This window comes from Zonotrichia leucophrys, chromosome 5, assembly GCF_028769735.1.
Source record: "Zonotrichia leucophrys gambelii isolate GWCS_2022_RI chromosome 5, RI_Zleu_2.0, whole genome shotgun sequence".
Taxonomy (NCBI): domain Eukaryota; kingdom Metazoa; phylum Chordata; class Aves; order Passeriformes; family Passerellidae; genus Zonotrichia; species Zonotrichia leucophrys.
The window spans coordinates 59,612,618-59,633,291 of record NC_088175.1 but is presented as its reverse complement, the minus strand read 5'-3'; the positions used below and the strand labels follow the sequence as shown (position 1 = coordinate 59,633,291).

Below are 20,674 nucleotides of genomic sequence, written 5' to 3'. Positions count from 1 at the left end.
AAAGTGGTTTGGTTTGGGAATAGTTTAGGTTGGAAGAAGTGGTTTGGGTTGGAAGTGGTTTAGTTGGAAGTGGTTTGGGTTGGAATTGGTTTTGGTGGAAGTGGTTTGGGTTGGAAGAAATGGTTTGGGTTGGAAGAAATGGTTTGGGTTGGGAGTGGTTTAGGTTGGAAGAAGTGGTATGGGTTGGAATTGGTTTAGGTTGGGAGGGGTTTGGGTTGGAAGTGGTTTATTTCAGAAGTGATTTAGGCTGGAAGTGGTTTGGGTTGGGAGTGGTTTCGTTTGGATGTGGTTTAGGTTGGATGTGGTTTGGGTTAGAACTGGTTTAGTTTGGAAATGGTTTAGGTTGGGAATGGTTTGGGTTGGGAGTGGTTTTTGGTTGGGAATGGTTTAGGTTGGAATTGGTTAGGTTGAAGTGGTTTAGTTCAGAAGTGATTTAGGTTGGAAGAAGTGATTTAGGTTGGAAGTGGTTTAGGTTAAAATTGGTTTAATTTGGAAGTGGTTGAAAGCTCCTTGACCTTCTCTGGCAGTCATTCCCCCAGTGCTCATTTGTCCTGCATAAATAGGAGCATTTCACAGCAATCCCTGAGGAGCTCATTTCCTTCTGCATGAGCTCAAACCCTCAGGCCTGAAGCAGAAGGGAGGTCAAGTGGAGCAGTGGTTTTTTTTAGGGAGATGACAGCAGGTTGCTGAGGAAGAGAGAGGACTTTGCTGCCTCCAAGACATAATTAAGGATGGCCATGATACTATCAGTGCTTCACATCCTACTTTTCATGTTGTGGGAATCCTTGGGAAGAGCTGAGGTGCTGGACCATGGCTCAGAGTTCCTGAGCATCCTGTGAAAGTCTGCTTTGGTGTTTGTCATGGACAGATGGACAGAGGCTGCTCTGTCCCTAAATCTTTTTTTTTTTTGGTCTCTTAATTCTAAAACTGGTGGGAATTCATAGCTGGAAACACAGAATGGTTTTGGTTGGAAGGGATCTTCAAGCCCATCCCATTCCAACCCTCTGCTCATGGCAGGGACATCTCCCACTGTCCCAGGCTGCTCCAAGCCCCAATGTCCTACCTGGCCTTGGACACTGCCAGGGATCCAGGGGCAGCCACAGCTGCTCTGGGCACCCTGTGCCAGGGCATCACCACCCTCCCAGCCAGGAATTCCCAATTCCCAATCACCCATCCATCCCTGCCCTCTGGCACTGGCAGCCATTCCCTGGCTCCTGTCCCTCCATGCCTTGTCCCCAGTCCCTCTCCAGCTCTCCTGGAGCCCCTTCAGGCCCTGCCAGGGGCTCTGAGCTCTCCCTGGAGCCTTCTCCTCTCCAGGGGAGCACCCCCAGCTCTCCCAGCCTGGCTCCAGCCCTGGAGCAGCTCCGTGGCTCCTTTGGACTCTCTTCAGCACATCCACATCCTTCTGATCCACTTCCCTTTTGTTCAGCCTCCTCCACTGCCCCTTATTTAATCCCAAACCTCCTGCAGAGGCAAATCCCTCTCTGCTGTGCCCTGGGATGTCCCTGGAGATGACAGACTAGGATTTTTTGTGTGGCCACTGGTCCCTGTGAGGGTGACCCAGAGGGAGATGTGAGCTCTGCACCTCAGTGGGCAGCACTGGAGGAACCAATGGAACCCCTGGAGCTGACCCTGGAGCTGAGGACAGCACAGCTGAGTCTTTAATACCCATTCCCTTCTGTCTGCTGGCCCGTGGTGAGGGGAATCCAGGGCTCTGAGGCTTAGGAGTGAAGGGAAAATGCCACAAGGAGCAGGGATCAGCCGTGGGGGGATTAGCTGCTAAGCAGCCTGCTCAGGAAATGCAGCTCTGGCTCCATTAAGGGCCTTTCTCCCTAATTAAGGCTCTGCAATGAATTTGTTGCTTATTAAGAACAACAGGAATGCTCTTTCTGTGGCTGCCTGAGATGGGGGAGATCTTCCTTGAGGATCAGGGATATTGGGAAAATGGGAATTTCTGGCTGGGAGGGTGGAGAGGGGCTGGGGTGGAATTCCCAGAGCAGCTGTGGCTGCCCCTGGATCCCTGAAGTGTCCAAGGCCAGGCCCCTGCAGGATCCCAGGACACAAGGAGCAGCCCTTAGCAAAGTTTGGGCTCTTCTTGCCAGGGCTCAGCTCCCCAAAAAAGCCAGACTCAATTCCAATGGATTTGGAATTCTCTTGTCCTGATTCTCCACCCTGGTGTCTGTGCAGGGCTGCAGCACCTCCTCTCAGGGACACAAAACATGGAGAGTGAACCTCATCACCAACTCACCCAACAAGGGGATATTTGGAGTTTTTACTTTCTGTCCTTACCTTGTTTCCCCTCTCTGTGCCTGTGGGAGAGCAGCAGCTCCTGGCTGAGTTTTTCTCAGCATCCCTGTAACACATCCTGCAGTTCTGTCTGTGCTTTCAAAGGGACCCGTGTCAGGTGCTGGCAGGGAAAAGCTAAGATCATTTTCTGTTGATCATTAGTGAAGCAAGCCAGGAATTAATTGGACAAAATCAAAGGGCTGTTGCGAGGTGCTTACATTTCTTCTCCCCAAAAATCAAAGCAAAGACTGGACCCTGTATCAAAGCAAGGACAGAGAATCTTTAATACATCCTCACAGCCAGGAGCAGCCCAGGACATCCCATAACTCTGGTATTTGTTCAGCCCAAACACCAAGGACAGCCAAAAAAGTCAAATTAGTGATCCACACTGAGTGTCCCTGAGGGCAAAACTGGCCTTGCTCAGCTTCAGCCAACCTGGAAGTTGGACTTGATGATCTTGGAGGTGTCTTCCAACCTTTAATGATTCAAGGATTCATCAAGGAATCCTCCTAGAGCATTTTCCAGGGGGATGAGATAAAATGAGGCTGATCCCACTGCAGTGCTTGAGGTGGGGAGGGTCACTGCAGCTCTGATGGAATCTGATAACTTCACCTGGTGCCTCCATGGGTTTGGAAGGCTGGTACCTCACAGGCCACTTGGGTTTGTGTCTTCTGCTGGGGAATTCACAGAATTCACAGAATGCCCAGGTTGGAAAAGACCTTCAGGATCACGGAGTCCAACCCAGCCCCAACAGCTCAGCTCAGCCCTGGCACCCAGTGCCACATCCAGGCTTTGTTAAACACACCCAGGGATGGGGGCCCCACCATCTCTCCAGGCAGCCATTCCAGAACTTTGTCACTCTTTCTGTAAAAAACTTTTTCCTAATATCCAACCTATTATCTCAACCTGTTATATCAACCAAAATCTCAACCACAGCTTGGGACTGTGTGCTCTGGTTCTGTCAGTGCTGCCTGGAGGAGGAGCCCAACCCACCTGAGTTTTGCATTCCTGGTTATGGTATTTGTGAGGACCCCTGAGGAGGGAAGGAATGATGAATGTGACTGCATGTTCTCAGAAGGCTCATTTATTATGATACTCTATTTAAGAATACTAAACTAAACTATACTAAAGAATACAGAAAGGATACTTACAGAAGGCCCAAAAGATAATAATGAAAACTTGTGACTCTTCCCAGAGCCCCAACACAGCTTGGTCCTGATTGGCCAAAGAGTGAAAACAGCTCACAGCAGAATCCAATGGAACAATCACCTGTAGGAAAACAATCACCAAACACATTCCAAATGAGCACAACACAGGAGAAGCAAATGAAATAAGAATTGTTTTCCTTTTCTCTGAGGCTTCTCAGCTTCCCAGGAGAAATTCCTGGGTGAAGGGATTTTTCTAGAGAATGTGAATGCCAAACCTGGTTTGCCCCTCAAAGAAAGGGGATCTGAGATCAGGGATGCTGGAGTTTGGGGGTTCTTTCTCCCAGATCCTGCTGAGGAATCACTGCAGGCTGCAGGGCAGCAGCTGGCCTGGCCTGGGAGCCAGGGAATGGCAGGTCCAAGTGAGCACAAGGATTCACAGCAGGAACAAAACACTTTAAACACTTTTGCTGTTCCATTTCAGCAGCGTGTGACCTGTCCCTGAGCATCCCAGGCATTCCAGCCAGGCCCTCACCCATATGGCTCCTGGCAGGAGGGCTGCGGCCCAGATTTGTTCTTTCACAGCTCTGACATAACTGTTTTGTGCCTCAGAATCCATGCCAAGAGAAGAATTGCTGGGTTTTACCCTCAATCTCCTGCTTCCAGCAGCGTCCCCAGTGCAGGGCTTGGCGACCAAATAATTTTTAAACGATTAAAAGTCTCCTTTCAGGGATGACCCCAAAACCTGGGGGCTGGTCAGGGTGTGGGGTGAGGGGCTCTGGGCAGCCAGCTGCCCTGGGCAAGCACAGATGGATGGCAGGCACTGCCACTGCTGCAGGATTGTCACTGTCACCAGGCTGGATAAACCCTAAACCCAGCATGGCCTGGGAGAGCACCGAGCCTGCCCAGGGCCAGGGGACCCCACATGGGAGGCAGTGAAAGGCATTCAGGAAGGTCATGCTTGAAAAGAATCCATCCTTGCTTTATTTGCAGGCTGGAGCTTTGAATCAGCTGTGCCTGCTGAGGGAACACAGTGCCCCTGTGTGTGCCTGAACAAAGCCAGGCCAGGGCCATCTGTGCAGCCCAGGGACAGCACACGGGGCTGGGGCTCCAGCTCTGCCAGCACCACCCCACAGCCAGCTCAGGCCACCCTCAGGCAGGAGGAATTTTGGAAAGAATTCCATTTATTTTTAATACATTTTTACAATTTATTTATCTTTCTATATAAGCAGGAAGGGTGAGTTGGGCTCACATCTTCACTGTTCAGAAGGTCCCAAGACCCCTTTTAAGGATTTATTGACCAGTAAAACACAAGGATATTTATGTTTTTGACCCAATCCTTAAATATTTCTTTGTATTTCTTCCACATTGTAAGCTTTCTTAGCCAATCCTGTTATGACACACAAACCCACAGTGTTGCATTCTAAACTCCTTGTTTACCTCTGGAACTACTTTTATTTCTATATCTTTAAAACTCTGAACTTTCTTCTTCTTAACTTAAAACTACAAATCCACATTCCCACTTCCAGCACCTCAGTTTGGAAGCCTTTTCCAAGGCTTTATGGAGCTGCTCTCCCAGGGGCTGTCCCACCTGAGGATTTACATTTCATCTCCCTCCTGCACACCCCAGATTCCCTGGGGGAGCTGCAGTGAAGGAGGAGAAACAAAGCCCCTGTGAAAGGCAGCAGGGGAGTGGGATCCATGCCTAAAAATTTCTTTTTCTCCTACAGTTTGCACCCAGGTTTGTGCTCAAAAACCTGCCTCTGTCTGTGTGTCCTTCTGGTGACAAGTGTGGGCACTTCCTTGATTTGTTGTTTGATTTGCAGCTTTTTGGCAGGCTGGGATATTGTATTTGTGGGGTGCCCCATGGCAGAGAGAAAGGAATGATGCATCTGACTCCCATGATCTCAGAAAGCGAATTTATTATGTTTTGATACTATATTATATTAAAGAATACTAAACTAAACTATACTAAAGAATATGGAAAGGAGACCTACAAAAGGCTAAAAAGATAATAATGAAAACTCGTGACTCTTTCCAGAGTTTTGACACAACTTGGTACTGATTGGTCATTAAGTCAAAACAATTCACATGAAACCAATGGAACAATCACCTGTTGGATAAACAACCTCCAACCACATTCCAAAGCAGCAAAACACAGGAGAAGCAAATTAGGTAATTCTTGTTTTCCTTTTTCTCTGAGGCTTCTCAGCTTCCCAAGAGGAGGATCCTGGGGGAAGGGATTTTTCAGAAAATGTGACTGCCACACTGGGATCACATCTTCTTGTGGAAAACCAGGGAAAGCTGAGCTGGAGCCATGTGAAATGCTCAGCAGCAGTGGTGGAGCTTGGGAGAGGAACAATTCAGCCCCTGTTCCTGTCATCTGCTTTGGCTCAGTTACAGATATTTGCAGCTGAGATTGCAGAATCACAGCATCAAGGAGTGGTTTGGGTTGGATAGGATGTTCAGGACCACCTCGTTCCATCCCATTTCTGTGGCATTCACATTCCCTGGAAAAATCCCTTCACCCAGGAATTTCTCCTGGGAAGCTGAGAAGCCTCAGAGAAAAGGAAAACAATAATTATCTGATTTGCTTCTCCTGTGTTTTGCTCCTTTGCTTTGGAATGTGGTTTGGAGATTGTTTACCCACAGGTGATTGTTCCATTGGATTCTGCTGTGAGTTGTTTTCACTCTTTGGCCAATCAGGACCAAGCTGTGTTGGGGCTCTCTCTGGGAAGAGCCAGGAGTTTTCTTTATTATCTTTTTAGCATTGAGTAAGTATCCTTTCTGTATTCTTTAGTATAGTTTAGTTTAGTAATCTTTAATATAATGTGTAATGTAATCATAAAAAAATAAATTAGCCTTCTGAGGGCATGGAGTCACATTCATCATTCTTTCCTTCATTGGGGCACTGCACAAATACAATAAACTTCCACCTAGTCCAGGTTGCTGCAAGCCCCATCCAACCTTGAGCTGGAGAGGGACTGGGGACAAGGGATGGAGGGACAGGACACAGGGAATGGCTTCCAATGCCAGAGGACAGGGATGGATGGGATTTTGGGAACTGGGAATTCCTAGCTGGTAGGGTGATGTGTCATTATAGGACACAAAATAAAATGACACAGACACGCAATGCTCTAAGGTAAAAAAGAGGGAAGTTTAATTTTTGACTCTAACATTTATAGATTTCTAAAAGTGACAGTGGATTGGAGGATGACAGTGCCACCTCTCCAATGCCACTGGACAATCCAACAGTCCATCAAATTTCTCATCTTCTAGAAAAGAACGCAAAACAATCAGTTATTTACACAAAGCGTGTAAAAAAGTTTGTTATAAAAATGTACGCATCAGAAGGCTTAAAAAAAAACCAAGGCAACAGTGGTGAAAGGCTGGGATGGAATTGCAGAGCAGCTGTGGCTGCCCCTGGATCCTGGCAGGGTCCCAGACCAGGCCCCTGCAGGGTCCCAGGACATGGCACTGTCTGACCCTTCAATCTCAAGGGGCAGGATCAGCCCAGGCTGCAGCTCCTGGTTCCTTTCCAGAGGCAGCCTTGAATCCAGAAGTCAAGCACTGGGGCTAAAAGCCAATTAGCAGCAGTTTAGCTTCATCAACTTCCTGACTGAATGCGAGTTTTAATTAAACATCCCATTTTAATTAGGCAGCCACCACGTACAGGGGGCTGGCCTCAAGACTTAAAGGCTGCAGGTCCTGTGCCTTAATTAAAAGCAAGACTCACATGAGTTCAACTGCAGCATCTGTGGCAGCTCCTGATCCTTTGGAGGGCAGGAGAACAGCTGGGAACAGCTCCTGCCCTGCCATGGGGTTCTGTGGTGGTGTTCAATGAGGGAAGAGATGAGAATCCTGACTCCATGCTTCAGAAGGCTGATTTATTACTTTATAATAATTATTTTAAAGAATATTATAATACATGTCAAATATTATTAAATTATTATATTATGGAATACTATACTATACTAAAGAATACAGAAAGGATACTGAATGCAAAAAAAATAATAATGAAAACTCGTGACTCTTCCCAGAGTCCTGACACAGCTTGACACTTATTGGCCAAAGAGTGAAAACAACTCACAGCAGAATCCAATGGAACAATCACCTGTGGGTAAACAATCTCCAAACACATTCCACATGTGAGCACAACACAGGAGAAGCAAATGAAATAAGAATTGTTTTCCTTTTTCTCTGAGGCTTCTCAGCTTCCCAGGAGAACAATCCTAGGCAAAAGGATTTTTCCAGGGAATGTGAATGCCACCCTCAGCCTTCTGCACTGGCTGCTGCCATCCCTGTGCTGGGACAAGGCAGAATCAGAGTGACAGAAATGCCTTTGTCAGCCTGCCTGGGAAGGAGGAGGGTTATGGAGCTATTAGAGAGCACAAAGAGAGGACAGATTCTCTCCTAAGTGCTCTGGGGACAGAAAGATTTAAATGCTTAGCTCCCATTAATGCTGATGTGAATCACAGAGGTCTCTTCTTACTGCCTTGGACTGAGAGCATTGAGAAAAGAGGGCAGCTTTCCACAAAGAATTAATTCCCTTGATTTTAAGGCAGCGGGAAATGGGATTTTTCTTCATTTCACACTCATTAATTCCTTGCCTGTGCTGGTTCAGGGCTGGGCTCAGCTCCACTCCAGCCCCCCACGATGGTGTCCCCAGAGCAGGGTTCCCGACCCCAAAAAGCCACAACGATTTTGTTGTCACGTGGAGATGCAAAGTGCAGCACTCCAGGTTGCTGCAGCGTGCCAGAAATACTCACAGTTATCTGAATATATCACACAATATTATTGTGGAGGACTCCAGTGCCTAAAGGGGCTCCAGGAGAGCTGGAGAGGTGTTGAGTTTGTGAGGGAACCCAGGACGAGGTCAGAGATGAGGAATGTGACTCCATGTTCTCAGAAGGCTGATTTATTATTTTATCGTATATTAATTATATATATATAATTAATTTTACAATTACATTAATTTTATGGATTTTATATATTATATTATATTATATTATATTATATTATATTATATTATATTATATTATATTATATTATATTATATTATATTATATTATATTATATTGCTATACTAAAACTATACTAAAAAAAGAGAAGAATACAGATAGGAGGCTTAACAAGAATGAATAATAAAAACTCATGACTGACTCCTCAGATTCTGACACAGCTGGAGGGTGATTGGTCATTAAATAAAAACAATTCACATGAAACCAATCAATGACCACAATCTCCAGACCACATTCCAAAGCAGCAAACACAGGAGAAGCAATCAGATCATTCTTGTTTTCATTTTTTTCTGAGGCTTCTCAGCTTCCCAGGAGAAGAAATCCTGGTGAAGAGATTTTTCAGACAATGTGACAGTGACAGAGAGGGACTTGAGACAAGGGATGAAGTGACAGGACAAGGGGGAATGGATTCCTGAGGGAGACCCATCTGGAGATGGGAATGAAACTCTGCTGAGGAAAAGTCAAACCTTGGAGCTCCTGTGCCCACCCATGTTTAGGAACTGTCCTGAAAATTCTGGAAATCCTTAAAATTCTGGGGAAATGACACTTTTCAGACTAGATAATGCTCTTCCCTCACTCGCCCTGGAGGCATCAGGAGTACCTGGAGCAGAGGGAAGGGCTGAGCTGAGACAGGGATGCTCTGAGCTCGTGGACCATCTTTTTGTGGTGGCTCCAAGCTTGCTGCACCAGGGGAGCTGCTGTGCTGCAAGGCTGGGGGTGCCTGGGGTGGAGGAACCTCCATGGACAACACACACAGGCACCACAGAGCTCTTATGAAATTTTAAGCCCACTTTTAAAAAGCTTTCCCATCAGGAAAGCCTCAAAGAATTATGCTGATCTAAAGATATCCTTTATGAAATTCATGTTAATGGGAAAAAAAAAAAAAAAAAGCCTTTTAAAGACATTAAAGGGGAAAAAAAAAAACCAAACCCAACATGCTGCAATTTTAATGAGGAGCTTGTAAACACAACCAACCCCTGCTGATTTTTTCCATTAATTGCCTGTGTTATCAGGGACCTGGGCCCTGCAGCAGCACAGCTCTCAGCAAAACACCTTGCAGGGCTTGGGGCATCTCCCAGGCCCAGCAGGGCTGAGGAAGGTGATGGAGGCTCTGCAAGAGACAGGGCTGGTGGTCCCTGCAGGGCCCTGACCTTGCCTGGGGAGGGAGGAGGGACGGGGGAACCGCTGAGCTGAGTTAGCAATCCCATTTCCATTAGAGATGCATTCCCTGATTAGCTCCACATCCCAAGGATAAATTACAAAGGGAATGCAGGAAGCACTCGGGTGAGATTAAAGTCTCCCCGGGAAGCAGCAGCGAGGTCATTTTCTGGGCCATTATTTCTGGGCCATTAAAGGGCTGCCACGGCTCTCCTCAGCAGCAGAGCTGGGTTTTACTCTTTATTTCAGCCCAGAAAGACCAGAGCCCTTCTCTGTTGTGTTTGTGGGGTTCCCAGACAAAGGAAGGAGTGATGAATCTGACTCCATATTCTCAGAAGCCTAATTTATTATTTTAAGATATTATATATATTAAAATATATATATTATTATATATAAATATATAAAACAATAAATTTATATAAATATATGTATAGAAATTTATTAAATTTTATTTATTATATATCATATTATATAGATATTATATGTTATATAATATTTATATAATATATAAGGTATTATAGAATATTATGTCACATGTATATTATATTATATTATATTATATTATATTATATTATATTATATTATATTATATTATATTATATTATATTATATTATATTATATTATATTATAAATACTATACTAAAGAATACAGAAAGGATACTTACGGAAGGCTAAAAAGATAATAATGAAAACTCATGACTCTTTCTAGAACCTCCACACAGCTTGACCTTGATTGGTCATTAAGTCAAAACAATTCACATGAAACCAATGAAATAATCACTTGTTGGACAAATAATCTCCAAACACATTCCACATGAGCAAAACACAGGAGAATCAAATTAAATAATTATTGTTTTCCTTTTTCTCTGAGGCTTCTCAGCTTCCCAGGAGCTGGGAATCCTGGGCAAAGGGATTTTTCCAGGCAATGTGAATGTGACATTTCTCCCCTCTCCCATCTCATTTCCCATCTCCCACACTGGCATCCAGGGGGGGACAGCCCAATGCCCACACCATGATCCCTGGAAGGATGGGCACAGCAGAATTTTGGAGATTTGGGCACACCAACCACCATCCCAGCACCTTTCTGTGTCTGCCTCAAAGAAGGATCACCCCCCAAACGCACGGGGTGTCTGCAGCCAATTTGCTGCCCACAAAAGAGGCAAAATCTCTCCCAGAGGAAAATTGCTGAGGGTGGTTTGGGCAGCTCTTGAGATAATCCACACACTGCTGTGATGGCAGAAGGGGGAGATGGGGAAGATTCCTGAGTGAGTGTTCAGAAAGAGCCATGGAAATGAAAAAGAAAAAGCATTTGATGAACATAATGATTGTTATTACCACGTTCTGCTGCTCAGGGCCAGGGCTGTGGGAGTGTTCCCACTCCAAAGGGAGAAGGAACAGTCAGTGTTTTGCAGGAAAGCCTTTACCTTCTCTTGGATAATGTTTTTTTTCTGACCTAGAGATAGGGTAACTGAGAGGTGTTTTAAAACTTTTATTCCATTTTCAGTCTCATTAGAAGGGTGAGACAGCACAGATGCTATAATTCACACCATCACAATCAGAAGACAATGATTTCTTAATTACAATTCTTTATAAGTGTTTCTTGGCCTATCAGCTTTTGTCACACCATGCTGTAAATGCCTTAAAGCCAATCATCTAAAATTACCCCTTGTGAGTCTTACTACAATACATCTTCCACAGTTCTATTTCTCCAAAGTATCTGGTCTTTTTAGCAAAGCCATGTTTTAAAATTTGTTTCTAGCTCCATTTTTCTCCCAACAATCTCCATCCTATTCCATAACATTTCTAAATCAGCATTTCTCATCTCAGAGTTTTCATACAGATACATACTATATAATCTTTCTGTCAAGCTTTAATTTTCTATAAATCCATTTCCGCCAGGGTGTGATGGCTCACCCTCCTTTTCCTCTCCTTGCACTCAGGCACACCCTGGTGGGATGCTGGAGGCAGTGCTGGGCTGCAGCCCATCCCCAGCCCAAATCCCACACAATCCTATCTCTTGGGCCCATTTCAGATCAAATTAAATCTCCTTCTGGTCTCTTACGTCTTATGGGTGTCCAGTCCATCAGCTGCATTGCAGGAGCTCTGATCTGGGTGTGGTGGGAGAATCTGCCCACATTTCCATTGCTTGCCTGTCAGCAGGGCAGGGTCTGTGAGGATAACTGAAGTTCTGCATGTTGCTTTTGGTTTTTCCTTGTTTTTCCCTTGTTTCCATGGATTTTCCTGATTACAAGCTCCGTTTCTGCTTGTTAGTTCCACTACTTAGAGTGCTTGAGAGGGAGCTCTGTGGAGTTAATTGTGTTTGTATTGGGGGATGGATGAGTCCTGGACATGGAACTGACCTTGCTCTTTGTTTCCCCTGCAGAGCCAGCTCTCCCAGGCCCTCAATGGATTGTCAGACAGAGCCAAGGAGGCAAAGGAATTCCTAGTCCAGCTCCGCAACATGGTGCAGCAAATCCAGGTACAGAGTCTGAACTGAGGAACTGCCCCTTCCCACCAGGATGAGCCATCCCTGTCCCTCTTCCCAAGCTGGGTTGGGTGGGTGCTCTCCCAAAGGAATCTCATTTTCCATATTGCCCCCCTGAGCCCTCCCCAGAGCTGCTGCTTGTGGAGGGAACAGCAGAGTCCTGAGCCCTTCCCATCTCTGCCAAGGGTGGATCCAAACCTGATCCTCACCTGCCACTGATGCCTCAGGTTCAGCTTTTCTATTTTTCACCTTCTGTGCTGCTTTAGTGGGAGGGTCTGGGCTCCATATCAGGGGATGGTTCTGATGAGGGGCAGTTCTGAGCTCTGTGCACAGAGCAGGGAGACAAAACAATTCCTGCTCCAGCTGGGCACCAAGGACAAATGATCCAAATCTCAGCCCCAGAGCACAAACCCCGTGGGCTGGAGAGAGAAAAACAAGCAGGGTGGGACTGCCTGGGCTAAAGCTGGAATGGGACAATGAACTGCAAGGTGCAAATGGAGCAGAACTGATCCCAGGGACAGACCCTGTGCCTGCTCATGCATTTTGGGGCCATTTTGGTTGATCTTGGGTGCAGCCCTGGCTGGGCTCTGGTGCTGCCCAAGGTGGATCCATGGAGGAGATGCTTTGGATAAATCCCTGCTTTATTCTGGAGCTCCATCCAGCCTCTGCTCTAGGGCAGCCTGCACAAGGCATCAATGTGAGCAAGCCATGGACTAAACAAGTTAAACCAGCACACCTCAAGTAAATCCCAAACTGATTTCTACCCCAAGTTAATTTCATACCCCATGTCTCACCCCCTCCTTTTCTAGAAAATGAGTAAATTCTTTTACATAGTACAAATCCCTACAGCAACATTGTACCCTGCCAAAGAATGAGTGCTGTGCCACCCAGGGAATGGTGGCTTTTGTCACCAAGCCAAGGGACAGCACCAGCCTCACCCAGCACCTCATTAATCCAGCCCTGTTTGCACATCCAGGGCTCTCCCAGTTTATCATCTCCGATGTTCCAACATGAGAAAGCATTTCAGTCATGCCCTCAAATCTCTGTGACTTCAGTCCTTGTCTGAGCAAGGCTGGAAGTGCTTTCCCAGGGAGGGAGGGAGGCTGATGCTCCTGCTGTGTCCTTGATGGGATTTCACCAGCTCTCACAAGTTTGGAAATTCCCACTTCATCCCCACATGTTCTGTTATGAATTCCCACCTGCCCAGGGTGGATCTATTGAGGAGATCCTTTGAATAAATCCCTGCTTTATTCTTTAGCTCCATCCAGCCTCTGTCCTAGCTCAGCCTTCTCAAACCATCCCCACCTCCACATTTCCCACCCTCCCAGGCCCTGCAGATCCCACATCCAACACTGTGGATTCATGGGGGGCACTGATGCAGCTGCACATGCAGAAACGATCCCTGTGGCACCATTAAGAAGGAAACCCCAGTTTTGCAGCTGGCCTGGGGCTGTTCCCTGATCTGTGACCCCTCTGTGCCCACAGGAGAACAGCGTGGAGTTCGAGGCCTGCCTGGTGGCGCAGTGCGACGCCCTCATCGATGCCCTCAACAGGAGGAAAGCCCAGCTGCTCTCCCGGGTCAACAAGGAGCACGAGCACAAGCTGAAGGTGAGCCTGGGGTCCTGCAGGGGATGAGGCCTGGGACGCTGTTTTTTTGGGGAGCTCACTCCTTTTCCACGGGAATTCCATCTTGCTGCAGGTGCCCAGCCCGCTCACAGCATGTCCCTGACAAAGTGCTGCTTCCTCCAGGGGGTTCCCACCCAGTTGTTGGGTTCATTTCTAGTCCTTAGGTCAGGAGAACCACGTGGAAAATTACTTTGTTCATCTCACATGTTGCTGCCAAGCTTCTGGAATGATCCTGCAGGATCTGCTGGTAAATTCTGCTGGAGTCCTGAGCCACCTGGTGTCCTGAGTTGTCACCAGGAGCAGGACTGGCTGTGATTTCTCTGCTGTCATGGCCTCAGGGTGGAGGTGGCACTGAGGTTTCTGGTGCTGGGGAGCAGCTCAGTGGGAGCTGTGGGAGGGGGCTCCTGATTTGTGCCATTCCCACCACACCACGTCTTCCCAGCTGATGTGGGGCTGGGAAGGGAAGCAAAGGAGCAGATCTCACCTGGGAGCAGTGGAACAGGGGCAGCCATGCCCAGAATTGTTGGACAGGGGAGTTGCACCCTGGCCATCAGTGATGGAGTCCAGCTGAGGGGTGTCACAGCCACATTCAGGATTCCTCTGCTGAGGTCATTTCAGTGTTCTGCTTTCCCTTGCTTTGGGCCACCCAGAAGCTGTCAGGGGGATTCCTGGAGCTGCCTAAAACAAGGGTGAAAGCCACCAGTCCTGTCTGCATGCAGACCATGGGCAGCATGAGGACATTTCCACGGGACAGGGACAATGGCAGCTTTGTGGGACCATCAGTGCTCATTGCCGCAACAAAGCACAGCCCCAAACAGCCCCAGCACAGAGGGACCCCCAGAGCCTGGTGGGCTCCCTGTCCCTCATCCCCTTCAGGGCATGCTTAATTAAACTCTCACAAAGCCAGGCAGCACAAAGCAATTTCCCTGCTCAGCACAACCCACAGAGGCCTTTGGCTGAGGGAATGGATCTGCATCCCCCTGTTTGCTCCCATCCATGGATCTGCATCCCCCTGTTTGCTCCCATCCATGGATCTGCATCCCACTGCTTGTTCCATCCATGGATCTACATCCCCCTGTTTGACCCCATCCATGGATCTGCATCCTCCTGTTTGCTCCCATCCATGGATCAGCATCCCAGTGTTTGCTCCTGTCCATGGATCTGCATCCCCCTGTTTGCTCCCATCCATGGATCTGCATCCCACTGTTTGCTCCTATCCATGGATCTGCATCCCACTGTTTGTCCTGTCCATGGATCTCCATCCCAGTGTTTGCTCCTTCCATGGATCTCCATCCCACTGCTTGCTCCTGTCCGTGGATCTGCATCCCCCTGTTTGCTCCCATCCATGGATCTGCATCCCCCTGTTTGCTCCTGTCCATGGATCTGCATCGCACTGCATGTTCCCATCCATGGATCTGCATCCCACTGCTTGTTCTGTCCATGGATCTCCATCCCACTGCTTGCTCCTGTCCTGTCCATGGATCTGCATCCCAGTGTTTGCTCCTGTCCATGGATCTCCATCCCATTGCTTGTTTCTGTCCCGTGGATCTGCATCCCCCTGTTTGCTCCCATCCATGGATCTGCATCCCCCTGTTTGCTCCTGTCCATGGATCTGCATCCCACTGCTTGTTCCCATCCATGGATCTGCATCCCAGTGTTTGCTCCTGTCCATGGATCTGCATCCCCCTGTTTGCTCCCATCCATGGATCTGCATCCCCCTGTTTGCTCCTGTCCATGGATCTGCATCCCCCTGTTTGTTCCTGTCCATGGATCTGCATCCCACTGCTTGTTCCCATCCATGGATCTGCATCCCCCTGTTTGCTCCCATCCATGGATCTGCATCCCACTGCTTGTTTTGTCCATGGATCTGCATCCCAGTGTTTGCCCCTGTCCCATCCATGGATCTGCATCCTCCTGTTTGCTCCTGTCCATGGATCTCCATCCCAGTGTTTACTCCCATCGATGGATCTGCATCCCACTGCTTGTTCCCATCCATGGATCTCCATCCCACCCCACCCACCCTCATTATCAGCCGGGCTTTGTCATTGCCCAGGCCTGGTCCTTAAAGCAAGAAGCAGCCCCTGGGTTTGTGACTGGGCTCCTAAGTTAGCCCTGGAGCTCCCCAGCTCCACGTGCTGAGGGAAGGGCAGGAAGGGCTCTGTGCTGCCCTGGCAGATGTGGCACCCGAGCCATATCCAGGCAGAATCAGAACCATGGAATGGTTTGGGTTGGAAGGGACCTTAAATCCCACCCAGTGCCACCCCTGCCATGGCAGGGACACCTCCCACTGTCCCAGGATGCTCCCAGCTCTGTCCAGGGACATTCCAGGGATCCAGGGGCAGCCACAGCTGCTCTGGGAATTCCATTCAAGGGCCTCCCTCCCTCCCAGCCAGGAATTCCTTCGTCATGGCTCATCTAAACTTGCCCCTGCAGTGGGTGAAGCTGCAGTGATCTCCACTCACTCTGAGGTGACCCAGGGCCCATTTCCATCTGCAGAGAAGCAGGAGGTCCCCTCCTGGGCTGTGCTTTGGTGGGGCTGTGAGCAGGGAGAGCCCTGCAGGGCTGTGGGGTCTGTCCTGGCCAGTGTTCCCATCCGCACAGGACACTTCGGCCACTTGGGCTGGGAGGCCTGTCCTGGGTGTCATTTTTTCACTGTCCTGTCCTGGAGCATCTTCCTCTGGGAGATGAGTGCCCAGTGAGCCTTGGCATGCCCAGGGAGCCTTGGCAGTGCCAGGGAGCCCTTCCAGGTCCCAGCCGGGACGGAGCCGCCGTGTCCTGGCTCCTGTCCTGGAGTCTCCCTGGGCTGCTGCTCCTGCCCAGTGGGATTTTGGCCATCCTGGCACCGTGGGATGGAGGGAGCAGGAGAAGCACAGGGCACAGAGCCCTGGCACAGGACCACAGGCACCTCTCAGGACACGTTCCCAGCCCCAGTTCCCATCCTTGTGTGGCTGGTGCTGGGATTTGGGGTGGCTTTGTCTTTAGGATTGCCCTGCTTTGCCTTGGCACACATTCCATGGGGGAATCCAGCCTGGATTTGGGGTGGGTCTGGCTTTGGGGCTGCCCTGCCTTGCCCTGACACACATTCCATGGAGGAATCCAGCCTGGATTTGGGGTTGGTTTGGCTTTGGGACTGCCCTGACACACATTCCATGAAGGAATCCAGCCTGGATTTAGGGTTGGTTTGGCTTTGGGACTGCCCTGACACACATTCCATGGAGGAATCCAGCCTGGATTTGGGGTGGGTTTGGCTTTAGGATTGCCCTGCTTTGCCCTGACACACATTCCATGGAGGAATCCAGCCTGGATTTAGGGTTGATTTGGCTTTAGGATTGCCCTGCTTTGCCCTGACACACATTCCATGGAGGAATCCAGCCTGGATTTAGGGTTGATTTGGCTTTGGGGCTGCCCTGCCTTGCCCTGACACACATTCCATGGAGGAATCCAGCCTGGATTTGGGGTTGGTTTGGCTTTGGGACTGACACACATTCCATGAAGGAATCCAGCCTGGATTTAGGGTTGGTTTGGCTTTGGGACTGCCCTGACACACATTCCATGGGGGAATCCAGCCTGGATTTGGGGTTGGTTTGGCTTTAGGATTGCCCTGCCTTGCCCTGACACACATTCCATGGAGGCAGGCACAGATCCAGGCCTGACTCTGGGCCAGCACTAATTAATTGCTGCAGAGCGGGGAGAGGTCTGTGAGGACACCAGCTGGGAAGGGACATCTCCCTGCCCTTCTGCAGCCTCCAGCTACTCCAGAATGAGAACCTGGGCTTTAAACACCATCATCTGGAGGAGCCCTGGGGCCAGGGCAGCTCCTCCTTGTGTGTCCTTCCCAGTGCTGGGCCTGGTTTCCAGAGGAGCAGTGGGTGATGTCCTCCAGCTTGGGCAGGTTGGTGCAGGGACACAGAGGAGTGCTGTCCCTGGAAGAAATCTCTCCTCAGCTCACCACACACTCAGGCTGAGCTCTGGGTGCTCCTCTTGAAGCTCTCAGCAGCATTGTGAACCATTCCAGTCTTTTTCAGGCCATGGGATGCCTTTGCTCCATGATTTCTCCAGGTTGCTGTTTGCCACATTTCCCAGGAGAGCAGATGGCAGCAAACACTCCCCAAGGCTTTCTGTCCATGGCACTGCCTCTCCATGGGTGAAATGCTGCTCCTTCCTCAGGGTCTCAGTCAGGATTTCCCAGTGGAACTCGGTGTTCCCTGTTGGATCAGGTTCCTGGAGGTGCCAGCGCTGCAGCTCTGCTTTCCCAGCCCCTCTCCTGAGTCCCCATGGGAACACCCACCTGGAAAAAGCTCTGGCTGTGGGGTTCTGCACACTCAGAACCTCGCCAGGGTCTGTCCTGGGGTTTTTCCAGCTGGGATGGATTTTTCCATCTGGACGTGCAGGTGAGCCAGGGTGAGGAGGGTGACATTCCATCTGTGTCCTCCATGTGACATTCCCAGCAGGACTCACCCCAGCACTGGGAAGGTTGAGTGCCTTGAAATGTGTTATCCACCCAAGCACTTGAAAAAGGAGGAGGACACTTAAGTGGAGATGTTATTGCCTTCTAGGAGCTGTATTAAAATTAAAATGTAAATTATAGTTAATGCCATCTCAGGGAAGAAAAGCTCTTGAAGGAACTGTCCTATTGTAAGGTTGTTGTGAACTGCTGTGAGTGCACAAAAACCCTTTTTATAGGCTGGAATTAGCAGCCAGGTTCTGGCTGTTGCTTTATTTAGCATTTAAAGGGGGGGAAATTGGTATTTGGTAAAAAATGACCACCAAAAAAAAATGTGTGGAGCTTCCCAAATCCCCCCAAAATCTGAGCCAGGCTGGGGTCAGTCTCTTCTCTGAGCTGAAAAAGGGAAAACAGCCTCAAGGTGCTTCAGGGGAGATTTAGATTGGAAAATTTCTTCATGGAGATGGATTTCCAGGCCAGCAGTGGGATCCCCATCCTGGATGTGTTCAAACCCCCTGTGGATGTGCCAGGTTTTCCTGGGAGTCCTTCCTGGCCTCAGCCAGCACAGGCTCTTGCACAAATCCAAGGTTTGAGGAACCCCCAGATTTCCCTTCCAGCTCTCTCCACCAGCAAACTCTGCATTTCTGGGGTCCCAGGGAGTACAAATCCCTCCTGCATGAGGAGAATCCCAGGGTTCTGTGGGTGAGGAATCACAGGATTCAAGTGGCTTCGTGCCACATGGAAAATATTTTAGCTTTGATGACCCCACTGAGGCCTTCAAATGTGTGAGAGATGTTGATGTCTTATTTCTAAGACCTTTAATTTTGCTGATCAAAGTGACTGATGGAATCCTCCTGCCCTGTGTGCATCCCATTTCTCCTTTAAAGCCCCACTAGATCCCAACCAAAAATCCTTTTTATTTGCCTTAAAAGCACTTTGGTGCTGGTGAAGGCAACTTGGATTTCTGCTTTTGGCTTTTGTGCTGAAGAGATGGTGAAATTAAAATGCTGTTTTATGCCCTGGTTCTCCAGATGGGTGATGCTGGATCCCTGAGGGGATCAGAGTTAGAGAAGGGCTGGGACAGAGCTGCAGCTTTGGATTCACCTGGAAAAGGCTGCCCTGGGAGTTTGGAGTGTCTCTGCTGCTGGAGCCTCTTTCTTTCTGGTCTTTGACCACCTTAATAGGAAAAAAAAAAAGCTTTTATTATGTCTTCACCCAGCAAATGCTGTTTCCTGGAGGCAGCAGATGGCAATTGTGCTGGAAATCCTTGGAAAGCAGCAGCTCCAGCAGGGAGAGGTCCACAAATTCATTATCCTGGGCAAAGCAGACAGAGATTTAAGCTGCAAAGAAGATAAGAAGATTGGTGTAGCAATCCCATCTTTGCTGCCTTCCCAGTGGCACGTGCGTTTCCCCACAGAGGGGTCGGGGTGGCTTTTCCAGGCATTCCACTTGGGATCCCTTTCCCAGCAGGCAGGGAATGCAAATCCTGCCTCTGCCATGGTTGGTGCAGCCAGGATGAGCCCTGACAGCAGGGCTGGGCCCCACAGATTGGTTTTATCTCATGGTCTGCAGCTGGGAGACCCAAAATCCACACAGGCAAAAACCCTTCCAGGGGCAGACGAGTCCTGAGCAGGAGGGGGGGTCACACAAAGCCAAAAAGCTGCTTTGCACCTTCTGGATCCTGTCCTGAGGGACTGACAAGGGAAATCCAGGGGCTTGCCCTCTTTCAGGAAGGTCAGGGTGGGAGTGGGATCTCCAGGAGCTGCTGTTGGCTCTGCTTTACCCTGGCAGGGCCTGGAGGGGCTCCAGGAGAGCTGCAGAGGGGCTGGGGACAAGGGATGGAGGGACAGGAGCCAGGGAATGGCTCCCAGTGCCAGAGGGCAGGGATGGGTGGGAGATTGGGAATTGGGAATTGCCAGAGCAGCTGTGGCTGCCCCTGGATCCCTGGCAGTGCCCAAGGCCAGGCTGGACAGGGCTTGGAGCAACCTGGGACAGTGAAGGTGTCCCTGCCATGGCAGGGGTGGAACTGGATGGCTTTTATAGATCCCTTCCAACCCAAAACACCCTGGAATTGTGGATTCCATCCTGGAATTGTGTGATTCCATCCTGGAATTGTGTGATTCACGCCAGCAGAGCTGTTCCAGTGCACTCAAGCGTCACAAACTGGAATTGAATGAACTCCCCTGTCTAACAAGAGCAGTGTTTGAGCCAAACCCAGCCTGTGCAGGTCCAGCTCCAGCTCAGAGCATCTCCACCAGCCTCTGGACAGTGTCCAGGGCCAGAGGAGCAATAGGGGAGCTCCCTCTGCTGCCCTGTCCACCCTGCATCCCTGCCTCCCTCTGCCACAGCCTGGCATTGCTGAAAGCTGCTCCCTAAAAATCTGCAGCTCTTCTGGAGAGTGGCATTTAATGGCATTTCACACAAGCTGTGTTGTCCCAGATCTCCCAGGGAACAGGATGAAAGGGAACAGCCTCAACATGCACCAGGGGAAGGTTTGGATTGGGTATT

The 20,674-nt window shown here is 49.2% G+C and overlaps 1 protein-coding gene across 7 annotated transcripts in view; it reads left to right on the top strand.

Moving 5' to 3' along the window:
- TRIM9 (tripartite motif containing 9) overlaps positions 1–20,674 on the top strand; it is a 70,670-nt gene that overhangs the window by 23,696 nt on the left and 26,300 nt on the right. For all 7 annotated transcript variants that reach the window (XM_064715961.1, XM_064715955.1, XM_064715959.1 and 4 more), the window contains exons 2-3: positions 11,995–12,090; positions 13,582–13,704. In XM_064715961.1, coding sequence (XP_064572031.1) covers positions 11,995–12,090; positions 13,582–13,704 — 219 coding nt within the window. The remainder of the gene's footprint in view (positions 1–11,994; positions 12,091–13,581; positions 13,705–20,674) is intronic.